General features: G+C 40.1%; 1 protein-coding gene across 8 annotated transcripts in view; it reads left to right on the top strand.

Moving 5' to 3' along the window:
• The window catches only part of KCNQ5 (potassium voltage-gated channel subfamily Q member 5), a 535,207-nt gene that overhangs the window by 436,063 nt on the left and 71,432 nt on the right, over positions 1–27,712 (top strand). For all 8 annotated transcript variants that reach the window (XM_047732060.1, XM_047732062.1, XM_047732061.1 and 5 more), the window contains 3 exons: positions 8,759–8,869; positions 14,631–14,726; positions 25,414–25,508. In XM_047732060.1, coding sequence (XP_047588016.1) covers positions 8,759–8,869; positions 14,631–14,726; positions 25,414–25,508 — 302 coding nt within the window. The remainder of the gene's footprint in view (positions 1–8,758; positions 8,870–14,630; positions 14,727–25,413; positions 25,509–27,712) is intronic.

Raw genomic sequence — 27,712 nt, 5'->3', positions numbered from 1 at the left:
TGGTAGCCACTGTTGGCAAAAACATTTCGTTATGGATGTTAGATGGAAGCACCTTTGTAACAAAAGGAACAAAGGGCTCTTTACTTCATGGAAGACTCACAGCTTAAGCACAAAAGGGACTTGGGAATTGGGGGTTAGAATAAAAAGATGTTCTGAGTTCTGAAGGGACGTTTGTGACAGAAGTAGAAGAGGGTCAAGGGGAAACAACTCGTGGCTGAAGCCCTGGCAGCTACAGGAAAAGAGGATCTTCATTTGTTGGGCAGAGCTCCATTTGATGTTACTTCCTATTATTATTTTCCTCCTTTTTGGTTGCTTCAGATTTATTCTGAAATAATTTAAGAACAAGTCTCCCCGGAGTTATTTCCTATTATTATCTCCTTCTTCCCTGTTATTATTTTTCTCCTTTTGATTTGCCTTAGATTTATTCTGAAATAACTTACGATCAGGTCTTCCTGAAGTAATATTGCCTGATAATGAGCTGTTCTTAAAGGCCAGTTTGTTCTCTACTTATTGCTATTTCTGTGATGAAGACAGTGTGGTGGGGTGGCTTTTTTCTTAAGAAGCACACAACAGCAAATCCTATAAGTATTCTTGAGTCAGCATCTGACGATAGCCTCCACCTGGGACCCTGTGCTTGACTTGATTACTTCAGGCATGTAGAAGAATTGGATATAAGCCAGTTAGTCCTAGAATTCATGCTGAAAATCTTCCAGCCTTTCTCAAAGCAAATAATACAGAAGGCTTTATGGATAGTGTAGTGTATGGTGCACTTAGCGGGTTGTAGAGCCCAAATAGATGTCATGAGTTTCATCCTCCTGAAAAAATCTAAGAACAAAAAGTGGTGTCAATTTGTGGAATAAACAAAAATACCCTTATGTCAGGGCGCCTGGGTGGCTGAGTGGGTTAAGCCTCTGCCTTCGGCTCAGGTTATGATCTCAGGGTCCTGGGATCAGGGCCCCGCATTGGGCTCTCTGCTCAGCAGGGAGCCTGCTTCCCCCTCTCTCTCTCTGCCTGCCTCTCTGCCTGCTTGTGATCTCTCTTTCTCTGTCAAATAAATAAATAAAATCTTTAAAAAAAAAAATACCCTTGTGTCTCATAGCACTGAGAATCAACCCTCCTTCCACTGAGCTCACCAGTACAAAATATTTTCTGCAACTTTGATAAGCTATCGTTCTCTGACTCAGAGTTGGCACATTAAATAAAAGTTAACAATTATTTCTCACTACCAAAGCATTATCTGATGGTATCAAAGCTTTACTTGGCCAAGACATCATCAACACACCAACCCTAACTATTCAAGAACATTGTTAAGTACCAAGCAAAAACTGAGACACACATGCACAAGCTGCTACCCACCAAAACATCTTAGCTGCTGTGAGCCTCTGTATTGTGTGCCCGCCTGGATGGCACGGGTATGTGAAATATATCGGTGGGAAGCTTTTCCTAAGACGTCTGTTCCATTAGTAAATGCCATCTTACACATGGTGCTGAATACTTTTACTTGATTTTAGTCCTTAAACACTGAGCGCACACTGTATGGAAAAGAACAGAAGAATTAAAGTCAGGAAACTTGGCTTCCAGCCCCATCGCCAGGATTTAGCAGAGGTGCGGTATTCAGCGAATCATTTACTATCTCTATAAAACTGAGAAAATAGCATTACCCAAACACAAAGTTGCTATGGGTAGTAAACGAGATGAGGATATGTAGGGCCTAGATCGGGCACTGAACAAATTTTAGTCACTACTGTTGTTACGTATTTGACAACGAGCTTGGAAGAACAACAAAGAATCCTGTTACCCTGAGCTGCCTGCCACAGTAGGACCCACAGGATATGAAGCCACCCCTACGAGAGAGTCTGCTATTTGCACACTCAAAACCTTTCTCATCTACGAATTTACGATGAACAAATTCCTGCACAGGTTCTAGGCTACCCACTCTCTGAAACTAGGTGTTCAGGAAGTAACCCAGAGAGAAGAGAAGAGAAGAAGGGGGGAGCGGGGGAGGAAAAGGGAAAGGGAGGGAAAGAGACAGTTGACAAACTCCTCATGTGAATCATCCTCTGAAGCACGGCCTTATAGGGAAACTATACTGTGCTTTGGAAATCTACAAATAGTATGTTCTTAACTTGTTCTTATAAATGAATTAGCTGTAAAGTAGTAGTCATAATTGTATTCTCAAAATTAGACCAATAAATGTTTATCGATTTGTTACTTGAAGAGAAGAAGGATGGGTTTATGTCTACTGGTCTGTAATTAATTCTCTTATTGAAGAAAAAAAAAAAGTGATAGTCTTCCCAGTGTCCAAATTATAATCTGACCATAGCATCTGCCATCCCACACAAAAAGAAAACAAAAGAAGAGGGAAGAAAAATCAAGAAATCTTGGGCCCGAATTTGCATGTGTTTTGCAGTATTATTCCTGAAGACAAGACTTCTCGATTACTAAACACACTAAGGGCTCCAAGTCCACCTTTGCTACCACAAACACACATTTATACCAACATCTGCAACCCACAGATTTTTCAGAAAATATATTTTCTCACCTGCATGGCAGCAACTGAGAACATGCAATATGATGGCAAAAACTTATCTGAACCTTTCCCATCTGCCAGATCACCTTCAAGTAAATGGCCTGACGGAACAATAGCTCAAACTACCAGCGTTCCTGAGGTTGACTGAGGCTGAAGGGAGCCTTTCCCTCTCAGATCCTGACCCATCCGGTCCAGCTATCACCTGACAATGCCTCTGCTGGTTTCCACCTCCGGTCACAAAGTGTGGCATTAAATGGCATCCTTTCACTCAAAGAAAGTAGTCGTCTCCCCACAACTGCACTGGAAGAGATAGTTGACATTTTTTTAGTCTGTCTTTTCATGTTCATAAGTAAAATCAAAACCTCACAGACTTTCCAAAGATATTGTAAAACCATAGTCTAAAGTCAATGAGTAAGAATCAATAATCCATATGTAAAAACATGAGTAAATGCATAAATACATTTTTAAAATTTAATCTATTCAGCGCAGGTTAACCTGTGCAAAAGGCATATATCCTTTAAGCTCTGAAAGTAGGTCCAAAATGGAATTATGTCCAATATGGTACCTTTCCGCCAGCCCCTGAAGATCACACAGGCAGCCTCTCAAGTTTCTTTGAAAGAAGCTGTTGTTCCAGGAGCTCCCCTGATGAGCTGGTGTCTTTGGGCTTCTGTGTGAGCCTACCTTTCTCTGAGTTTGGATCCCAGTGAAACTCATCATTACTAGGTTCGGCCCCTGAACGCTTCACAGGATTTCTAAAAGATGAACTGGGTTTATTGTTTGGCACAAGTGTGGCAGAATAACCCCCTGCCTGCCCAAGGCTGCTACTCAGTTCAGGTACAAAGAACCAGCTGATAATCGTTAGCAGGGCATTCCAGAGGCTAGGAAAAGAAAAGAAACATAATGTAGTTGTGCTGTTCCAGGAGACACACTGGTATTTCAAGGACAACTTGACCTAAAAGTCCAGAAAAATCAATGACCATCTATGCAGGCCTCATCGGAGGATGGTCTCATCACATGCAACCGGTCATTGCTTAGGAAGCCAGGGGCCGAATCAAGCCGACGGGTCCGTGTGAATTCGTAAAGAAGGCTCACATCGTTTTATTCTAAGTGCATCTTCGAAATGTCAGTTTCATCCCTGATACTACCCGTCTGTCCCCTTCAGGGAGTCCAGTTACCCCCTTTGCAGCCACAGAAAGGGACCTGCTCCCAGCAAGCGTGAGACAAAGGAAAGTCCTGCTCCCCAGCATGGACTGAGACGAAACTGCTACCCTGTTGCCAGATCCTTCTCAAGCCTGGCTGGCAATGGAAGACCTCTATGCTTTCAACCGAACAACATCCTGAGAAACTTTGAAATCGGAGTGGAGGAAGTTGTTGGGCTTGGCCACCAGCCCTTCCAGACTCTGCGTGCCAGCCTGAACCCAGTGCAGAGAGGAGGGCAGGGAGGCCGCTCTCAGCGTTCCCGGGCTTCCTTTCTCTCCGACAAAGCATGCCTGTAAGAGGGAGGGCAGCTCTAAATTCAGAATGAGAGAGAGCAGGCATTCTTCTCTACTCAGAATGAAACACTGGGCACATCGTCATTTTGCTGTGTCTCATTCTTTCGACCTAAAAGCGGTGGTTTAGGGGCGCCTGGGTGGCTCAGTGGGTTAGGCCGCTGCCTTCGGCTCAGGTCATGGTCTCAGGGTCCTGGGATCGAGTCCCGCATCGGGCTCTCTGCTCGGCGGGGAGCCTGCTTCCCTCTCTCTCTCTGCCTGCCTCTCCATCTACTTGTGATCTCTCTCTGTCAAATAAATAAATAAAATCTTTAAAAAATAAATAAATAAAAGCGGTGGTTTAAAAAAACAAAACAAACAAACAAAAAAACTGCTCTCTGAACGATAAGCCAAGGAGAATAACTCAGATGCCTGGTAGCTCCCCCTTATCCGTGGTCTCTCTTTCCACTGTTTCTGTTACCTACCTTCTGTTTCCTTGGGAAGCACCTGGTCCTAGTCAGAAGGTAGATAGTAGCCTAACGCTACGTCATCAGGCATACGTCATTCATGTCACGTCATCACGTAGGCATTTTATCATATCATCACAAGAAACGTGAGGGCAGTATTGTATTTCAAGAGAAACCACAGTCACATAGCTTTTATTACAGTAGATTGCTGTAGTTGTTCCTATAATAAGTTATTGTTGATCTCTTACTGTATCTATGTATTAAATTTTATTATAGGTATGTGTGTTTAGGGGAAAAAAACAGTGTATGTAGGGTTCAACATCCATTGGGATTTTGGAATGTATCCCTCATGGATAAGGGGAGACTATTGCATTATTAGAATGTAAAGTTTACCGTGAAATGTACCCTCATTGCTGTGACCAAACCATGAAATACCTCCTTCAGTTTATTATGATTAAACTGCTGGAAAAGGATTAAGCTATTTTGCAGAAAAAGTATAGATTAAAATGTTTCCCACATATTTAGGATTAAGAACCTATAACAAAATGAGCCAGGAATATTTTTTCTGCAATCTCAAGGAATTCCTTGGAGACCCCCACCCCTAATACTGCTAGCGATGTGTGATTAACTTGGCCACTAGGTTCACAAATTCTCTTTCCCCAACCTTGGATGAGCCTTCCCTGTTCTCTTGCTGATTTGTCCTTGACACTCTCTCACAAGGTCACTGCCCGAAGCTCTAAGTCTTTCACTCCCCACAGCTAACCCCCACCCTCACTTTTACTGAAACTGAAGAGAACCAACTCAGGCATTCCAAAGCTGCTCTTCACTCATACTATGTCCACAGCTTTCTCCCATGGTAGAAGACATGTCCTTCCACAATGCCAAAGCTAACCCTTCCAGTTGTACCCTTGATCCTATTTTCTTTCCTCCATGGTTGCCTCACCCTGTAATGAAGCTACCACTCTTCCTCCCCAGCTCAGACTCACTCTCTCTGTAGATATGCACAAAGACATCCTAGAAAGTCTGTCTTCAAGTCAGAGGTTTCTGGAAGTTCTGGCCTGATTTTTCTCACTCCATTTGTTACCAGTGTTCTTGAAAGGATTCTTCATTTATTTACTAAATATTTATTGTGTTCATCCTACTTTGTGGCAAGCATCATGCTAGATGTTAGAGAGATAATAAAGACATGGTTACCTTTCTGGTAAAGGAAAAAGGGACCTCTCTCCAAAAAAAAAAATATGCAGAAACCTACCACTTATACTAAGTGCTATTAAGAAACAAGGGGCTGAAATAGAAAGTAACTGAAGACCCTGTTATAGACAGGGTGTGTAGGGAAGACCACTCTGATGACAGAGTATTTTGGATAAGACTTGAAGAATGAGAAGGAGCTCTAGGAAGGGTGGGGAGAAGAGTAGTTCTGGCTGAAGAAACAGGATATAGGATATGCAAAGGTCCTGTGGTAGAAATAACCTGGCCTATTTGAGGAGTTGAAAGTACATTGTGGTCAAAGTACAGTGAACAAGGGTGAAATCAGAGTGATCTTGGAGAGGTAGGTGGAGACCAGATCAGGTAGGCCATAGTTAGGGTCTTAGAGTTTATTCTGAATTCAATGAGTAGCTGTTGAAGGCTTTTTAAAGGGGAGTAACAAAATAATTCCCCTCACGGATATAGGGAGAAGGAACTGGAGGGAATGAATCAAGAACAAAAGCAGAGAGAGCAATTGAGAAATTGCTGCAGCAGCCTGGCCTGTCACCATGGCAGGGAAGACAGTGAGCAGGGGATGATTTGGCAGTATCTTTGGGAGTTAGAACCCATGGGACTTGATAGACTCAGGGAGGGAGTGAGGGAAACAAGCACCGAGGCTTCTGACATGAGCATCTGGGTGGATGGTGGTGCCCTCGATTAGGCTGTGAGGGGATGCATTTGGGGGAATGACAGGTTTGGAGAGAATAAGTTTTCTGTTTTAAACATTTTTTTAAGAGTTTATTTATTTATTTGACAGAGATCACAAGTAGGCAGAGAGGCAGGCAGAGAGTGAGAGGGAAGCAGGCTCCCCGCTGAGCAGAGAACCAGATGCGGGGCTCAATCCCAGGACGCTGAGATCATGACCTGAGCCGAAGGCAGAGGCTTTAACCCACTGAGCCACCCAGGCACCCCTGTTTTAAACGTGTTAAGTTTAAATGACTATGTGCCATCCAGATAGAAATATCAACTGCACATAGATGAATCTGGAGCTCAGAAGAATCTGGCCTGGGGGTATAAATTTGGTGTGCACCATAAAAATGGTATTTACATTCATGAGAACACTAAAATCAGCTGGGAGGAGAGAAAAAAAGAGAGAATAGAAGAGGAAAGAAACAAAAAAAAAGAGGAAAGAAAGTGAGAGAAGAACAGAATTTTTTGAAAGAGAAAACTCAGAACCAAACCTTAAGAATCCAATAGTCAGAGGTTGACTTGTGTGGGAGATGCCACGTAAGAGGAGCCACCAAAGATATCAAGAGAAAACCCATGGAAGTGAGAAGAAAAACCTGGGGAGGGCTCAGAAGCTGAGTTGGAAGTTTCTAAAAGGTCTGGCATCATGGAGCATTGTTTCCTATCATTTCTACCTCTCAAACGTAACCCTGCTGTCAAAGGTCCAGTAGGAGGATAAAACCAAAGCAACCACTTTCTTAGACATCAGTAGCCATCTGTCTCCATACCCAGTATGTTTTCTCAGTCCTCATTGTCCTGGTTTTCTATGAGACTGTGATACCAGGGATCCGCTTTATGAAACTCTGTCTTCTCTATTGAGTTTCCATTTATATAACCCATTTCTAGTTCCCTTACTTTTCAAAATATTTATTCTTCTCTGACTTTCCTTTCCCCTCCATCCCTTCTATGTCTGTTTCCCGAGATGCCCATGGACCTCTTCTTTGCAGCCTTCGCAGTCTCATTTATTCACAAATCCTCAACAATCATCCTGTGCCTGATTCCAAAACTCGAATCTCCTGCCGAACCCAATCTCTCTCTTTCAAGACTTGAGCTCTCGATCTCAATTTCCTCCTCGACATTTCTACATCAGAGTCCTGCTAACATTTCAAAAACACTTATTTGCAAAACCAAACTCTCTGTCTTTGCTTCAAAGTCTTCCATTTCCCATTATCATATTTCTATTTATGGCTCAACCATCTTCCCCTTGAAATGTCTAAGTCCTTGTTGACTTAGTCTTCCCTTTCATCCCAGAGAATTAACAAATGCATTTCTATTGAACTTGCTAACACATCTCTTTACTTTGCACTCCCATACCGTCCCAATTCACTTGTTGCATTGTTGTACCAGGTCATGCAGAACCTTGTGGGCCCTGGAGAGGAGACGGGACTTTGTTCTAAGATGCATGGGAAGATTCTCGGAAGTCTGATCATGGCAGAGATGTGATCCAAATATTGTTTTTCAGAGACACTCCCTGATCTAAGCTATAGCATATCTAGTTAATCTCCCCTTCCAGTCATCCTCTTCAGACCCACCATGCTCCAGCCCAACTGAGCAACTTACACCTTCTAGAACCTACCCTATTTGTCCTCACTACTGGGCAGCTGGTCACCTCTTTTCCCTCCCTAGATCACCTTCTTTATCATTTCTGCCTCTCAAAATATTGCTTCTCCTTCAAAACCCATGTTTGCTAACATCTCCCCAGTAAAACCTCCTTGGCACCCCCCAAGCTGGTGATGATCAATCTGTTCTTTGAGTCCCCAAAACAGATTATATATGCATCCATCGTCATACCTGTCTTGCCCTATTTTGTGTTTTAATGATTTGTGTGTGACATGTCTCCCCTCCTGCGCCGTAAATATCTTAGGACTAGAACTGTGTACCTCTCATTTTTGTTCCACTACAAATCATAACACGTACCTTGCACATGCCAGACCTCCAGGAAATGCCTGCCAAGGTAATAAATAGACAGCCTCAATTAACATAAGTTATTGTTTTGTGTACTGATCCAGTCCTAAATCCATGGTGCTATCATTTCTGTATCACTGATGGTTATCCACTTATTTAAATAACCTTTCTTTGAATGCACTGAGAAAAGATGGAAAATTGTGTTATAAGGAAGGAACAAGTATGTAGGTTATTCCCTTCCTTAAACAAAGAGAAGCTCTGTTATGCGTCACGGAAAATTAAAGCACAGTAATAAAATGGGCCAACAAGGCTTGTTGAATAATGATTTAGTGGAAACGTTGCTTTGCCTCCTGTTCATGGGCTCTAACTTTCCTCTCAAGTACTTAAGCTGCACGTTCTATTTATTTTGTTTTTAGATTACATTGACAACGATTGGTTATGGAGACAAAACTCCCCTGACTTGGCTGGGAAGATTGCTTTCTGCAGGCTTTGCACTCCTTGGCATTTCTTTCTTTGCACTTCCTGCCGTGAGTATCTTGGCAAAAATAAAGCGACTTAAATTAAATCTTAGAGGTTTATTAGCGTGAGCTTTCACAAATTGGAATGCCCAGGAACATATCTATATTGCTTACAAATATAATTGTATTGATAACATGTTGACTCTTCCACATACATCTAGTTGGAAAATTTATGAAATATGGTCTTCCCTTGGAGATGCTCAACCTGGGAGTTCTATACCTGCTGGGTCTTTATGTCCAAATAATAATTCAGATGGCATCACCTCTCGATCAGCATGCTACTAATGCATTTAAAATATGTGTAAAGATTTAAAAATATCTTCTTTTTAAACTGATCTCTCCATTTTGGCTTATAATGTGTGCTGCTGAAGAGATGGGTGTGGCAAGTGGAGCATTTACCTCTCCAGATCCATTTGAGTGAGAAGCCGACAACCTGAAAGGGTTTCTATGTGTCAGATGATTTGTTCTTTCTGTCATCATCATTGATTTTTCCTAATGAACAGCTTCTGCATCTTATCAGAATGAAGAGCACACTTATCTTCTCCCAAGCTTCGGATTATTTTCTCCTTAACAGATGAAGTTTGCTTTCTGATCATTATACCTTCCTGTTTCTTTACTGGCTGTTGGTAAAATATTACGATTTGCCTCTATGCCCAGACTTTCACTGTTGTTCACTCCACCTCTCCTAGGGGAAGAGAGCCATCAAAAGGAGCGTGACAGTAGTGGCCTCAGTCGTGCTTAAGGAACAATAGCCTCAGTCTTGCTCCAGACAAAAGCTGAGTTGTGTCACAGCCTCTGCCGAGCGACCCCAGAGTACCCCTTCAAAGGAAGCCAAGGGACTAGGGATTTTCACACCCCAGCCTTTAGCTCACAGGGCTCCTCCTCTGTCCATGAATGAGCACAGAGGTTGCCCATGTTGTTTCCGTGGCGGGAGCTCAGCTCTGGACTGACCAGCTGCTTCTGCCCCAGACCATACAATACAAGACGACAGAGAAGACACTGAAAAGACTGTGCATACGCGTGAGCATTAGATCTTAGCTTGAATGTAAAGCCATGTACTACTACAGCACAAACACTGCTAATGCGACGGTGTTCATTTGCTAGGGCTGCTGTAAAAGTATCACAGATTGGGTGGCTTAAACAACAAAAATCTGTTATCTCACAGTTCTGGAGTCAAGAAGTCCAAAATCGAGGAGGTGATAGAGCTGGTTCCTTCTGAAGGCCATGAGAGAAGGAACTGTTCCAGACTTATTCCCTTGGCTCATGGATGGCAGTCTTCACCCTCTGTCTTCACATTGTCTTCCCTCTGTACCTGCCCATGTCCAAATTTCCTCTCATAAGGACACCGGGGATACTATATTAGGGCCCATCCTAATGACCTCCTTGTAACTTGATTACTTCTGTAAAGGCCTTATCTCCAAGTAAGGTCACATTCTAAGGTGCTGGGAACTAGGACTCCAACATATGAATTTTGGAGGGATACCGTTTAAGCTTGGGTATGTTTCCTCATCTATGATAGAGGAAGAATTATGGCACCCAGAGAAATTTTGTGAAGACCAATGTGGTAATATAAGTGAAATGCTTGTCACGAAGAAAACTTTCATGAAGTGTTTCTTCCATTTTCTGTAGGAATCTAGATATATTGTTTCCTGTTGTGAAGTGAAAAATAAGGGAGAGTCAAAAAAAAATACCTCACTTATCCAGAATCAACTTCTCTGGCAAGCTCAACAATCCAGTTCAGAGCAGAGAGTCATTCAATAATCAAATTCCCTACATGAAAATACTTTTAGGAGCAATAAAATACATTCTTGGGCTTTTTTTTTTTTAACCAATATACCTGCTGATTTTGTTTTTATGCTTATCCTGAGAACACATACAAAACAACCTCTGTGATCCCGTGAAAAGCTACAGAGGGAGGCAACCTCTGGGCTATTAAAATCAACAGCAGTGTGGGTGCTCTCCTCATGGGAGAGCCTCTTAAGACCTAAATCATAACCTGTTCTTAATTTAGAGAAAATTCTGATAAGCTGAGCTACATAGTTTCACAATTCTCTGAAGATTATAAACAGCAAAGGCAGAGAGGTAGACTGATTGAGCAAATACTGTAACAGGAGGAGATGCTAGAAGACTAACAACAAAGGAGGGGGGAATATCTGTAAGGGGTAAGCAGACACAAGTGTTCAAAGTGTGGAAGGACCTGGGGCCAATTAGCATTAGGGTCGACCCCCTCCCAGAAGCTGGCTACAACCAGCACAGCCAAATACCAGTTCCCATAATGAAACCCTGAGCTATCACAAGAAGGTTAAATCTGTCATTCTAGGGACGCCTGGGTGGCTCAGTTGGTTGGACGACTGCCTTCGGCTCAGGTCATGATCCTGGAGTCCCGGGATCGAGTCCCGCATCGGCTCCCGGCTCCGCGGGGAGTCCGCTTCTCTCTCTGACCTTCTCCTCGCTCATGCTCTCTCTCACTGTCTCTCTCTCAAATAAATAAATAAAATCTTTAAAAAAAAAAAATCTGTCATTCTATTAGGTTAAAGATCAGACACGAAGCAGGTGCTCTTGGGAATGTTTCCCGATAAAGTGATTACAATGTTCATATATGCAAATTAAATTAATATATGTGGGAAGTGTGAAAAACTTGCTTGCCCAGAACGGAACATTCCCTCACAATGCCAAGAGAAACTGGCTTTACCACGGCGTTTTACTGCAACCTCACCATCAGGGGCTGAGTTCTTACTTATTGAATGAAAGACCAAATGGTCCATATATACCCTTAAAAAAGGAAAAACAAGGTGGCTGGAAATGCTATTTTGTTTTAAGTACCTGCCCACGCAACAGTGCTATGTGATCAAGATTTAGACGAGTACGATTTGCTAGGAATGTTAGAGGTAAGTCGTGAGCCATCCTGCTTGGGGTTCCTCCCACCCAGGAAACCCAAGGACCAAGAACGAGAAGAGCCTTTCACCGTCTTTCGTCTAAGCAGAAGGACTCTCCTGAACATCACTGAGGCACACAGGCCACCCTTCCCAAACTCCCTGGATAGGTCGCTTTCCTTGAGCCCCAGAGCCCCCCAGAGCCTCCCAGAGCTATGGACAGGCAGAGGCACTGTACTCCTCACCGTCGTCCTCACAGACAGACCTCTCTCCCCTTTCAGATGCTCCTTCCTTCCTGCTGCGGGTATTGCTCGGTCCAGTCCATCTGCCTGTGCCAGATGCACAGTGCGCTCCTTAAATCTAGGAGGCGAAAAGGGAAAAATATTTAAAATATTTACCAAGACACATTTTCTCTCTACTTACTGTTTATGTAGCACTTCTCAACAGAGCACTAAAACATAAAACCTAAAAATGTAAGTCACAAGATCTTAGACAATGAATTAAAACCAAACTCGGTTTCTAAGAATTTTCATCATATTGATGTTGGGTATTTGAAGAGACCGCACATGGATTATATACGTATATATCATAAATATCTCTCATGAGCTAAATATATAAAACATAATGGACTTTATTTTAGCAGGCTTCTAGTTAGGTTCACTGAGCTGTGAACTTAAAGAGGTGGAAGAAAATTGGAATGGAGCCATAATGAGACAATGAGCAGAGCTGGTTTAATAACTTTTGTAATGTACAGTCTGGCGCAAGAGATATGTAGTAAACATTTGCCAACTACTAATATATGTTTCTAAGCAATGCCAGTATGATTTTTAGCACATTTTAGTTTGTTTGGCAAATGCTGATTTCGTGCTATGTAGGGCCTATCTTTATTTTCCAGAAGGGATCTAACTTTAAGCCTCATTTTCACATAAAAAGTGCCCCAAAATGGTAGCTATTGCTGTTAATTTAATGTCTACAAAATCTGAATTATGCTCCGTGAATGGATTATAGATGCTATGTATGTAATGTACCCACACACAATACGTACAACAAGCATGTTGTATAAACTCTAATGTTTTATACTCTTTCACATGTTTATACTTCATGAAAAATAACATTAAAAGGAAAATAAATCTTTCCTAAGTGATTTCAAATAGCAGGACAAAATTTTGGAGTTATAAATGACTAGAGTTGGGAGGTCATTTTTATAACCTCTAGATGGATGGAAATGTTTAAATCGACAAACAAGATCACACAGACCAGGTTTTTATGTTTGCACAAAGTTTGGTTGATGCCGCCTCAACCTATTGAAGATCTCAGATGGCATGAGACAGTAACGGAAAAGACAGATGGAAAACAGAACCTATGATGTAATTTCTAACTTCACAGTACAGTCATTCATCCTAATTAATAATGGAGTTGATTCTTGCTCATTAATAGCAAACAGTATTATCATAGAACTATATTTTAAACATAATTGCATTACTAATTATCTGGTTTTCGTCACAGATATACTCAGAATTGTGACATCTAAGATAAGAAGGAAGGTTAAAGGTGACCTAGAGTCCATAAATATCTCCCCCTAGTTGTCACCCAGCCGAGACCTGACACCTCCTATCGATGAAAACCCCACCATCCACCCCAGTAGCCTAGACCATCTTTGACCTACTTTAAAAATATAAAGAGAAGAAAAACAACCATTCCCTATCTACAATAAATACTGACTCAGTGCTTCTAAGACATCCATCTCTAGCCTAAGGGTCAGACTCCTTGAAGTTTAATAAAAAGGTAGTAATTTATAGCAAGCAACTAAAACCACAGACTTGAAAGCAGGGGAGCTCCATGTCCCACGCCAATAAATTGGAGACTTACAGACAAAGCCCAGAGACTGAATTTCACAAGCCCCAAAAGCCAACCCAAGGCTGAAACAAAGCATCTCGATTCCATGGATGTTAGACCAAAGCAAACTGAAAAGACGGAAGCATTTCAAAGAGCCAGGATTTTGGCAGCTCCAAGTGATAAGCAGAAAGAAGCTAACCAGCTTCTAATAAACCAGTACTAATATACACATAGGAGAGACAACCCGCCTCACTAACCTCAAAATCTCAATAGGTGAGCTGAAACCAAAAAGGTAAGGAGTGCTACACGTGTGAGATCAAAACTCAGGGAAGCAGGACTGTGCTTTGCAATAACCCACGCTCTTGTCTTTATTATATAAACAGGCAAAATGGAAAACTTTCTGTCTTCAAAACTAAGTGGCTAGCTGTCTCCCCCACCCCTTTCACTTTACTTTGGTAGATGCGTAGAATTATAGCATCATGGAGAATGAAGCGGGGGCAGATTTTAAATATACCCCCACCATTTCAAGAGTGGGAAAATATAAAATTTCATAGTATCATCAAAGTGCTAGAAAAACTCTCATGTCCACAGTAGCAGATGTTAATTGTCCCAGATTTTAAAACCACCTCTGTCCAGAACCAGAATTCCTACCCTCTAAATTCTATCATGCCCCCTAATTCCAAATGGATACAAGCATTTACTCTAACTTAAGCATAAAGAAGTGTTATGGAGAAAGCCACACAAAAAAACATTTTCAAAATTACAGTTTTTATTTATGATTGTGCTACCCCTTACCACACTATAAGAAATCATAAATGGCTAAAGCGCAAAAGTTGTTACCTTTCTTGCGGTCTTGCCTCAAAACTTGCCATTGCCAATGCTGTTATAACAGAGGTAAATAGTATTTGTTTTAATAAGTAATATGTTTACGAACAGGTTGCACAGTGTTTGTCTTTTCTCAGACTCATTTTAGGGTGTTGGGGTTTTTTTTTTAATATTTGTCTTACTTAATAGTCCTTTTGAAAAAAAATTTTAAGTACTATTTTTGTATTTTGTTCCAGGGCATTCTTGGCTCAGGTTTTGCATTAAAAGTACAAGAACAGCACCGCCAGAAACACTTCGAGAAAAGAAGGAACCCAGCTGCCAACCTCATTCAGGTAAATGTCAGTGTAATAGGTTGAGGGCAACATCTGTCTCTGTGAGTGCTTGCTGGGTCGTTTTCGGTCTTTGTGCTTCACTGCTTAGTAGAGCTACTGATTTGTTTTGTTCATAAAAATGAGATTGGAACTTAACGTACAGTCTTAGATTTGGGTAGACATTCCGCCCCCTCCCCCAGCAAGAAAAATATATGTTTTCAGTAAATGGCCCATGCGTTGCTCAAATTTATTAACCATGCCAGCAAGGACCTGCAGAGGTTAGCAGTTGTGTCGGGCCTGGAATGACCTCATGTATCTTATGGGTGACTTGATGAAACATTATTGATCATTAAGGGTGGAGCAGAACCCGCCATTGTTCCCTGCATTGCGATTCCTTTCACCAGGCAGAAGTGGGCCGCTGTTCTGAAGAACAGCGTATTTGTTTCGGATGTCAAGGTTTACTGCCCGTGGGATTGCTTTTAATGCCACCTAGAGCAATAACTTGAAATAGTTCATTCCATTTTAAGAGCTGGTGGGATTATGGAATATGTCAATGTTTGAGAATATGAACTAATAAGCATATGATTTGAAGCTACCTCATCATATAAGGCTGTTTAACGTTTCATTTTCTTTTCAATAACTCTGGGTTGGCTTCAGCATTAAAAACAAATTCTTCTCCTATTGCCATCCATATCTTTTGAGAATAGAACCACCCTAAAACCAGGTTGCTTAAGAATCACAAGGTATATTTTTCTCTAAATCCATGCCGTGAAGCTGGTATTTAATTACGGAGACAATGATTCTACAAAATGAGATTTCTTCCCTTCCTGACACGCAGTGGGAGACACAGAACTTCTAAACTGTTGGGGTTTGGTGTGGCGATCTGAGACGTTAGGAGATTTGTCTTCATGAGGTAGTGACAAGCACACTGTGTTAGTTTAGACTGTAGGTTTAAGTGGGTGTGTTGGTGAGGGATGACCACTGCACAGGCCTACCTTTAGCTTTTGTCTGTGGCTGTAACACGCAGGTCCTCCAACAGAAATGGAGTAGGGGAAAAGCAGGGGAGGGTGCTTCAGTTACATGAAAGACATCGTTTTGTATGTAATGATGAAATAAGTGTTAATTTTTTAAGTCAAACTACTCTACGACTACCGACAGACCATTGGGCATGCTTTCTAATGCAAACCATCTCTATTTTTTTTTTAAAGAGCATTAAAGAGAAATGTTGTTCTCTTAGAGAAAGAGATTCGTAAGTAGTAGAAGTTTCAGATCTGAAGCCAAGTGATAATCACCATAATGGAAAGAGGTGTCACACACTTGAGTATGCACACAAGACATGTGAGGCCCAGAGCTCCTAGCCTTTCATCCTCTGGTGCTTCTTAACCACTTATGAAGTGTTGCCACACTTTCAGTGAATTTTTCGTCTTACTATTTTTATCTTTTAATTATCTTTCCTTCTCTTCTTTTAATTCTAGAAGTGTTTTCCAACTTGCAAGTGCACAAGTTATTCTATGGGTTCCTTACATCCGTCACCATGCCCTATCTATATATGAAACCATCATATATATGAACCCATCATATATCTTACCCTTATCAGGACTGCTTGCTCCCAGGAGAATGGAGATATTGTTATCACAAGTCAAGTTCACATGTATTTAAAATCCTTACTGAAGTATTTATTAGTTTTTCTATTGTATAATTTCTCAAACAACATACACTCAAAATATAACCACTTCTAGGCACAGATCTTTGATACTTCTGGATATATCAAAAAACATTTTGGAGTATCAGCTGTTCTGTTAGAAAGTGAGCCCTTTGAGGCATTTCTCATGCATGTATCCCTTGCGATGATACAGAACTCTGCCAACAGCTACATATGGTTATTTGAACTTATAAATTCAATTCCTCATTGGCACCAGCCATATCTCAAGAGGTCAGTAGTAATATGATAGATACTAGCTACCATATTGTACAAGAAAGATATACCGAATATTGGAGGAACTTCCCTGATCTAACTTATCAACTACTAAATTGTGCAAAAACAATTTCCAATTGAACTTGAAAACATATTGCTACTCTTGTAGCAAATCATTGGACCTGAGGTGTTTATATGTCCACAGCTGAAGCCATACGAGGCCTTCCTCTCAGGTAACCCGTAAAAGGTGAGAGGCTGACTGAACAGTTTTGCTTAGAGATCTAGAATTTCATTTTATGGAACTGAGTTATGTAACATATACTGTGACCAATAATTAAACTCATCTAAATAAGCTTTTGCATAGCAAAAGAAACCATCAACAAAATGAAAAAGTAACCTACTTAGAATGGGAGAAGATATTTACAAATGATATATTCAATAAGGAGGTAATATCCAAAATATATAAGAACTTACACAACTCAACACCAAAAAAAAAAAAAAAAACAAACAATCTTATTAAAAATTCAGCAGAGGACCTGAATAGTTTTCCAAAGACGACATACAGATGACCAACAAACACATGAAAAGACGTTCAACATCACTCATCATTGGAATGCAAACCAAAACCACAATGAGAAATCCTTCCTCACACCTGTCAGAATGACTAAAATCAAAAAAAAACAAGAAATAACACATGTTGGCGAGGATGTGGAGAAAAAGGAACCCTCATGTGCTGTTGGGAATGCAAACTGGTGAAACCACTGTGGAGAACAGTATGGAGGTTCCTCAAAAAGTTAGAAATAGAGGGGCACGTGGGTGGCTCAGTTGAGTTAAGCCTCTGCCTTCAGTTCAGGTCATGATCCCAGGGTCCTGGGATCCAGCCCCACATCGGGCTCTCTGCTCAGCAGGGAGCCTGCTTCCCCCTCTCCCTCTGCCTGCCTCTCTGCCTACTTGTGATCTCTCTCTCTGCAAATAAATAAATAAAATCTTTAAGAAAAATAGCATATAATCCAGTAATTCCACTACTGGATATTTACCCAAAGAAAGCAAAAACACTAATCTGAAAAGATATGTGCACTCCTATGCTTATTGCAGCATTATTTACAATAGCCAATATATGAAAGCAACCCAAATTGTCCATCAATAGATGAATGGATAAAGAAGATGTGGTATACTTATATGATGGAATATTACTCACCCATAAAAAAGAGTGGCATCTTGCCATTCGTGACAACAAGAATGGACCTAGAGTGTATTACGCTAGTGAAATAAGTCAGACAAAGACAACACCATATGATTCCACTTATATGTAGAATCTAAAAAATAAAACAAATGAACAGACAAAACAGAAATGGACCCATAAATACAGAGAACAAACTGATTGTTGCCAGAGGGGAGGGAGCTAAGATATTGGGCAAAATGGGTGAAGGTCAGTGGGAGGTACATGCTTCCATTTATAGAATGAATAAGCCATGGGGATGAAAGATACAGCATATGATATATAGTCAATGGTACTGTGATAGCATTATATGGTGACAGGTGGGAGCTGCATTTGTGGGGAACACAGTGTAATGTATAGAATTGTCAAATCACTCTGTTGCACACTTGAAACTAATGTAACAGTGTGTGTCAACTATGCTTCAATAAAGAATAATAATTAAGTTCATGCAAATATAGGTAATATTTGGGAAATCATTAATTTTTCTTTTACTTAAAACTCCAGCTTGTGTATTATGCTGAACAAAAATAGTATAAAATGAAAGGCTTAAAATGTTCAAGAATACCTTTACAATCTAATCATAGTTTCATTAATCAAAGAGTCTACACATTTGAAAGGAAATTGTTCTCCCCCATCCAAATGCAATTGATTTTTTACTAGACATAGCAATACTAATATAATTATTAAATGTTTTCATTGTTCTTCCTTGCGGTAATCCTTCGCCAGAATTCAGAATTTTAAGCTTTGATTATACAGTGCAGCAAATCATTTTTAAGGATGCAGTAGATTGAAAAGCAATCCTCACTTGCTGATCCATTTATTTTCTCACCCAATAAACTTTCCTTGATTTGCTGAGCACACAAAGCTCAAGACCAAGAGTAATGTCATTTGTTTTAGGCCAAAGCCACTGTCTTTCTCAAAGGGCACTGAAGGAGACTAGACTTAACCGCAGTGATCAGTTCACATATATACAAATATAAAATCATTATGCTGTACGCCTGAAACCAATGTTATATGCCAATTATATTTCGATTAAAAATTAACATAAATTTTTTTTAAAAGGCAGTGAGAGGCCCAAATTGCTTTGTCATTTGGTTGGTGAGACAATTAAATTAACCAGCCTTTCTGGGTTTTAGAGAAAAGTTAAAAACCCCAGCAGCTTTCAGCAAATTTAGCTATGTCAATATCTTTGCATGATTTATTTAAATTAACTTTTCATTTCGAGTGGAGTGCCCTGGGAAAAGAAAGCAGCTTGAATACCTGCCCAAATGTCACAACTTTTATTAATAATGCCCAAGACTTGCAAAGTATTTTTCAGTTTGCTGGGTGTTTCTAATACGGGATGTCACTTGATCTCCAGGCCAAGCCTAGGAAGAGCTAGGACTCAGTCCCTGGGGTCTGAATCATAATGCATTACTCCTCTCAGATAGCAACAGTTGTGTCCTCATATATGCGTCACTGAAGTCTTGGGGCTAGCATTGAAAGGTACTTCAAAAATGCTATGTTAGGGGGTTTGCTTTGAGAAAGATTGGACCAGCTCAGGGTGGAGCCAAGATGCTTGCTGGAAACAGAAACAGGGGAATTAAGTGAAAATTGGTGAAGTGGATGCTGACAGACAGGCTTATTTTCCTGAAGGGAAGAGATTAGAAAAGATTGCTGTGGGGATGTTATGTGGCCCAAAAGAAAAAAAAATTATATATTGAGACTTCGGCTTCCACCAGAGTTTACCCTGAAGTAAGGCCAGCAGTCAATATACTCAAACCTTATTCAGAGCTTATATAATCTTTTTTAGAGCTTTATTCATACATGAGAACAGCCTGACAGAAAGTTTCCTAGATATGTAAAACATGACGGCTGGGGGGAAAAGGAAGGAAGAAAGAAAAGAAGAGAAAAGAAAAAAGAAAAGAAAGGAAAGAAAATGGAACAGAGCTAAAGCTGTGAAAACCTCCTGGAAATTAGAAGGAAAAGATAGAGATAGAAAATAAGATTAAAAAAATATATATATATAGGAAACTTGGAGGACACTACCAGGAGATCAGATATCCAACTAATACCTCAAAAAGAGCACAGGGAAATTAAGGGAGGATTTTAGCAAAGAAATTTTACATGATGATTCTCCAGAACGGAGTGGTCACAATAAAAGAGTTCACCAAGTGCCCAGCACTGCAAACAAAAGAGCACTTGCAAAAAAGGAACCCTTACATGTCTTCTGGGCAGGATGTATCCAAAGTCTCAAGAATTAAGATGGCATTAGCTTTCTCATTAGTAACCCTAAAATAAAAGACAATGCAGCAATACTTTCAAAATTTGGGATGCCTGGAAGGCTCAGTTGGTTAAGCATCTGCCTTCAGCTCAGGTCCTGATCCAGGGTCCTGGGATGGAATCTTGCGTCAGGCTCCTTGCCCAGTGGAGAGCCTGCTTCTCCCTCTGTCCGCTGCTTCCCCCGCTTGTGCGCACTCTCTCTCTCTTTCTTTGAAAAATAAATAAAATATTTTTTTTAATATTTTCAAAATTTTTGGATGGGAAATTATTTCCAACCTAAAATTCTACACTCAGCCATAACTATTCACTGAGTGTAAAAATAGCATAAAGACATTTTTAGACATGTAAGATCTCAAAACTTTACCTACCATTTACCTTTATTCAAGAAGTTCCTTGGGGGTTGTGTGTGTGTGTGTGTGTGTGTGTGCGCGTGTGTGTGTCTCACATCTTCTTTGTCCAATCATCCATTAATAGGACACTTAGATTGTTTCCACATTTAGGGTGCTGTGGATAGTGTGGAGGTGAACACGGGAGTGCAGATAGCTCTTTGATATTCTGTTTCATTTCCTTTGTATATAAACCCAGAAGTGGAATTGCTGGATCATAATGGTAGTTCTACTTTTTATTCTTTGAAGAACTGCCGTCTTGTTTTCTACAGTAGTATATGTATACAATAGAATGTTATTTCGACCATGTGAAGTGTGGAAATTCTACAAGTGGTGACAACATAGACGGACTTTGAAGGCATTATGCTAAGTGAAATAGCCAGACAGGAAAAGACAAATACTGTGTGGTTTCACTTATATATGGAATCTAAATTTTTTTAAAGTCCAACTTCTAGAAACAGAGTAAAAAGTGGTTGCCAGGAGCTGAAGGGTTGGGGAAATAGAGTCAAAGGGTAAAAACTTTCAACTATAAGATGAATAAGGTCTGAGGATCTAATGTACAACATAGTGATGATAGTTGATAACACTGTATTATATCATTGAAATCTGCTAACAGAGTAGAAATTAACTGTTTTCACAAAAAAAAAAGACAACGAAGATAAAGGCGTGGGGGGTAATATATACATATATCAAATCACAATGATTTACACTTCGCTTGTCTTACAGTTTTATGTCAGTTATACCTAAATAAAGCTGAATTTTTTTTTTAAAAAGGAAGCTACTTGGATAGAATTATTCTCCTAAAACAAGAAGCTAAACCAAGAAAGAGACATAGGATCCAAGAAAGAAGAGATCCTACCCCGGAAAGAGTCAAGGGAATCTCCAGGATGATAGGAAGGGAAGTCCCAGAACAAAAGCTCCAGCAGGCCTCAGGAGGCTGGAGAACTCCAGGAAAAAAATCTCCAAGGAAATAAAAAAATGAAACTGACAGATTTCATGATGTACTTGACAAGTGGAGTTTTAGAGTTCTGTTAGTTGGGAAATGTATTCACAAGAGGTACACAAGAGGTACACAAGAGGTATAAAAGCAAACCGAGAAATTGAACTAGGGCAATAATTGCTCTAAGACAAAACAAAACTCTATATATAGGAAAGTAAAAGAAGTCCTGGTACACCCCATTGCTGAACGAGGAACAGTAGTTACACAGTGCAAATGCTAAAGAGCAGCTTAACTAAAAATTGTTGTTTGGCTAAGAGGAGAAGAAGAGGATGCATGAGTGAGCTGCCATCATTTTTCATGGCGGGAAGCTAATTGGTAATGCCTAAAATTGAAATAGCAAGAAATACAAGTTTGAGAACAATCCTTAAAAATAAGAATTCTTAAAAATAGAAACAATAGCTCTAGGAGCTGAAGGGGGTTTAACTCTAAGGAATAAAAATTAAGGAGAAGCAAGGTGGGGAAAGGGATTGCTGGTTTTCACCCTAAATCTTTTTGTTCTCTGACTTCTTAAAGTCTATACCTTGAAAATAATCAGTTCCATGTTAATTATACTTTTGGAAGGTGACCTGAAACTAAAATTTCCAGAAAGGGTCAAATGTGCCACAGCTATAATACTCCAGACAATACAAAGTAAATACTCCCTTTAAAAACTTAATTATACTGATATTTTACTTATAATTATAGACCAAAGTTTGAATTTGCTGGGCAGCCTAAAGTACCAGGGTCACCTGATAAATGATAAATTTGGCTTTCATTTAGTTTCTTATTGGCCTATCCTTTGGAGTACATATGCTATGTCAATTAAATCCTTCTGGAACATTATTCTTCTCTTGCCAGCCACCGTGTGATTTTGGCCTTAAATATAGGAATATCAGCTACTTGATCATATGGTTGTGGCCTTGAGGTTCAGGTACTGGAAGCAATTAGTTGAGAGTGCAAGCTAAGGACGGGACAAAGTTATTAAGATTGTAAGACTAATGAAGTTGCTCTTTCCACTTCCATCTTTACTGTTAACTAGTATCAGCTGCACTACAGATGCCACTTGCTCCTTCCGTATCTTCCATTTATAAGACACTTTTAGGAGAAGAGTAATAAAGGGAATAAGAGCTTAGCTCCTGAGATCAACTTGATAGAAAAAGAGCAAGACATCAGGTCTCATTTTTAAAATCTTCAACTTTCTAAAAGAGGCCTCTTTCATCCCTAGTTCTTTGTAACATGGGCAGGTAATGTCTTGATCCCATTTTTTGTTTTATTGTTTGGCACTTTTTTTCACTGGTATCTAATAATGCACAGACTTGCTGGGTTCTTCCAAGTTCTGCACAGGTCTTGCTTTCAACGCATCTGGGTTCACATCTGTATGATGCCTACTGTGAAAATTGTTTAATTGGAACAGCCATGTAGGCCATCAGAGCACTGGAGGTTCCCTGGGCCTCACAACATAAGTAACTGCGGTAATAAACCAATGTGTTTTCATCGATTACTCTAGGTTACTCTGGAAATTGTGTTTAAACATTATTTGCAAAAACGAACATTTCAAGATGATATGATAATTGTTTTACTCTCTTTAAGATGCCAAGATGCTTAGCATAAGTTTTCACAGATTTGCAGGCTAAATCAACAGTGAGACATGTAAGCAAAGCTCCAGGCAAGGAACCCTGCTTCAGTTATTTAAGCCTTTCTTAATAATATTTTTTTTTAAATACCCTCAGGTCTTTTCCTACTTTTTTTAATATCACTTACTGAACATTTTACTGAAGTATAATGTGCATACAGAATAGAACACATATCTAAAGAGAACTGAGCACTCCTGTGTAACCAGCACCCAGATAAAGAAATAGAACATGACCAGTACCTCCTATGTATTCTTTCTCAATCACTGTCCCCCAAGGGACACCACTGTGCTGCCTTCCAACAGCAGAGATGAGATGGAATCACACAGCCTGTCCTCTTCTGTGTCTTGTCTCCTTCACTCAACATGATTCATATAAAGTTCATCCATCGTTGAGTGTGCTTCTCTAGTGATGGTTGGGCATGGTTCTAGTGTACTCTTACTGTAGACTGTTCCACTATGTTAATGTACCACATTACCTATTTATTCTTCTATGGGTAGGTGTTTGAGCATTTCCAGCTTTGGTTTATTAAAAGCAGTGCAGTTTTGCACATTATAGTATGTATCTTTTGAAAAACATATATAAGCACATCTATTGAGTATGTATGTAGGAATGTGGAGCTGGATCATAAGGTATGTCTACACATTCAGTTGTAATCGATAGTGCCAAACAGTTTCCCAGAGTTATCGGGTCAACTTTTAACTCCTTTTGTTCAGGGCTTATTTATTTAATGATATTCTCAAGAAGAGGCATATTATTAGATCACTGTTTTTTTCATTGGAAGTTTCAAAATCATGAATGATGATTATTCAGTAGGGATATGACCCATTTAAATGAATCTGTCACAGAAAGTAGAATGCTTTGATTTATGAATTATAACAAAAAAATTTTCTCTTGGGATATTGGAGTAAACACTTGGTCATTAGAAATGTTTGCAGACTTATTACAAAGGGAAAAAATTCGCTAACATCTATGTAGAAAGTAAGTTCGGCAATCTCTCAAATGGACAGTTCGGAGGGAAACTTCCAGGAACAGTCATTATGTAGTAAGCAAAGGACAACAGAGGGATTCTAAGACCAAGAACCAGGCAATCTGAGATAATGTCTCAAATCTACCAACCTTGTGTAAACCTCTTAATTTATCTGAGCCTTTCTTTTTCTCTTCTACAAAATAAGGGTCTGAATCCACATTCTGAATGTAAGCATTACATGAAGATACATTGTATTATATATGTCAGTGGTAATTATATAAAACAGAGAGAGCTTATTTTTTTTAATTTTATTTATTTATTTGACAGGGAGAGAGAGCACAAGCAGGCAGAGGGAGAGGGAGAAGCAGGCTCCCTGCAGAGTAAGGAGCCTGACATGGGGCTTGATCCCAGGACCCTGAGATCATGACCTAAGCTGAAGGCAGTTGTTTAACCAACTGAGCCACCCAGGAGCCCCTAGAGAGAGAGCTTATGTTTTACATCAAAAACTTGGAACATATGGGACATCTGGGTGGCTCAGTCAGTTAAGCGTCTGCTCGGGTCATGATCCCAGGGTTCTGGGATCTAGTTCCACATCAGGCTCCTTGCTTGGTGGGGAGCTTGCTTCTCCCTCAGCCTGGTGCTCCCCCTGCTTGTTCTCTCTCTCTGACAAATAAATAAATAAAATCTTTTTTTTTTAATTACAAAATTACATAACATATTCTTAGACCATGACATTAAATTTTTAACTTTCCAATTATATTTCTAGAGAATATATTTTCCCTGACTTGTTTTAGCCCTGCTTTTTGTGATCAGCTGTCCCCATTTTTAGCATTAGAAGTATTACGCAGTCCAATGTCAGGGAATTACACTAATTCATGTACGTTAATGACCCTGGTGGTCATTAGTTTACTAGCTGGTTTACCATTAGTTTACTGGTCGCATTGCCGGTTGTCAATAGTGCTTTGCCACTATCTTAGCAAATCGTGACTAAAGATGTGCAGTGCGTTCCCGGAATGCATGCTCTTGCTCAGATAGCTTACCTCAGATAATACCGTCTCTTTTCCTAGCCAATTCACAGATTGCTTTATGTCATACTTTTTGGTACTTTTATAGTCTGGTGTGAGTTGTTCTGAAAACCAATTCCACTGATGTGGCAGAATGTGTTTAACGGCCGGCTGAAAATGCCAAAGTCATCGTCTTCACCGTCTGGGCATTGATCGGGGCCAAGTATGACAAAGATAAGATTCTGAATATATATTACCTTAATAATCCCCCTTTTCATTTTATTCTATTTTCTCCTCTCTTTTGTTTCTCTTTTTTTATGTCCCCACATATGCCACATGCAGTGCGTTTGGCGTAGTTACGCAGCTGATGAGAAGTCTGTTTCCATTGCCACCTGGAAGCCACACTTGAAGGCCTTGCACACCTGCAGCCCTACCAAGTAGGTATCAGTGTGACAGCTGGTGCTGTCATCGAGCCTCTTCATGTTCGGAAAACAAACCACACACACACACACACAAACACACTCACTCACTCACACACGCACATGTTGATTTTTGTCTTATTCTCTGTTGCCCTTTGAGAGATTCAAACCTGTTCAGTAGCAACTCGGGCACAAAACTAAATGGACTCAGCATCGTTCCTCACCATTCACAGACTGAGCTTAAAGATTAAAGAAATTCAAACTTTTATAGAGCTTGGTTGCTACTATTTTATGCTTATTTTCTAATAAATCATTTCCTAAAGCCCACCGAAATTCTAAAAGTAAACCACCATGGTTCTTGGAAAACAGTAATTGTTTAAACTCCATCCATCACCTGACCCTAAGCGGGGAGCCCTTTGAGACCAATGCATCTTTGCACAAAGCCCCTCAATGTCATTTCTCATCTGGATCCTCTCAGAGGATGGGTCCTGGAGCTTTTCACTTGCTGAGCAAGCTAGTATCCATAGCAAAAGAGTCCTAAGAGGATTACAGCGTAAAGTGAAGCAATGGGGCCAGCCAGATTAAAATTTGAAATTAGCATTCAAAATTGGAAAGTAATATGGCTTCCATACACATTTCATTGGCCCAAACAAATCGTCTGGCCAGGCCTCAATTCAAAGGGGACAGGAAAGTCCTCCCATGTGCCTGGAAAGAGAAGAGAACCAGAAAAATTATGAACAGCGCTCATGGTTACCACAATGATCTTTAACTTTAAAAAAAAAAATCCTTAGTCCTGGAATCCTGGACTCCAGTTCAACTAACAGAATATACTTAATCAAAATCACTGTCTCATTAAAGAAATCTTCATCAAAACAACCAAAGCATGTAAGCCAAGGGAAAGGCTTTCTGTGTGTCACCCGGCTTGATTGCAATGGTCATTTACTCAGGTTCTTCAAAAGTTACCAAAGTGCTTATTTACTTAGTACTTTAGAACACCTGCTGTTCCCCTTCATAGTCCAACAAAACCTTAATCCTACTAGTGGCTTCATGGGATTCTAGGCATCCCACTACTGGGATTCAATCAGAGAAACGTCTTTCTTACTTGATGCGGAAGAGAAACCAGTTGGGGAACCCTTCATGACTTATTGCCTGGAACTGAAGTCTCAGAGGAGATTTGTGCTGCTTCAGAGCACACGCTGTTAGGAAGCCATACATCTGTCATTAACTGTCAGGATCTGTTACATTGCTTCCCTGATCCTCCCCGGGCCCCATCCACAAAGTGAAGGACGAGAGGTGAGCAAGAGAACTTCTAAGCTCTGACAGGACATGTCTCCTAAAAGTTGGGGTCAAAAGTTCCTCAGCACCTGTGATAGAGATATTCATAGAACCCCGGGTTTCAGAAGGGATGGAACCTTAGCAAGGAATGAAGCATGGATATTGTCAAATGAAGGCATGTATGAGAAATCTCTTTTCGTGTAGATCTTAAAATTGAGTTTACTTTCCTTTATGGAGTATGAGACTCCTTCAGAGTTGTGGTAATAAAAAAAAAAAAAATCTATTCCTTGGGGGTAATGAATCAGAAATGGGAATTGTACAGAAATTGCATTTCTTGTACTCATGAAGGTTTCTAGGTATATATGTAAGAGGAAGACTAGTAGAAGAAACAAAAAGAAGGTTCTCGAGTAACAGAAGAGAGTGGGCTATTATCATGTGATAATTCGGCTTTCCGCTTCCTGAAGTTTATAGATTAAAGTCATTCTGGGGCCTGGAAAAATTATTGAATAATAAGTCAAATTCTTCCAGTGCATAAACTATTATTTTACTTCATGATTTCTCTTATTTCTGCTGAAATTGGAGAGGGGAAGGAAGGAATTTATATATTCATGTTGTTCCACCCTGGCTGTCAGCCATCCCCTCATTGTCTTTTCCCAGCATCCCCCCGCCTTTAACTGCTGAGTCTCGACCCCATTTACTGAATATCAGGTACTTGTCCTGAATGACACGGCCATCCCTGGCAAAGTTCATGGAAACCTGAATATCCTAACATTTCTCCCTGTTACTGTTCCAAATTGTGTGGTTCTTAATCTTTATTATTGTTGTTTGTTTTGTTAAACCACACACACAAAAAAAAATTCAGTGCAAAGAAAAAAAAATCAAAATTTTGCCTTCAAATTGAATGTATTCACAGACTCCTTGAAGCCAAGTTCAGAACCTTTGCTTTA

This window comes from Lutra lutra, chromosome 6 (genome assembly GCF_902655055.1).
Source record: "Lutra lutra chromosome 6, mLutLut1.2, whole genome shotgun sequence".
NCBI lineage: Eukaryota > Metazoa > Chordata > Mammalia > Carnivora > Mustelidae > Lutra > Lutra lutra.
This window is presented reverse-complemented; position numbering and strand designations above follow the sequence as displayed.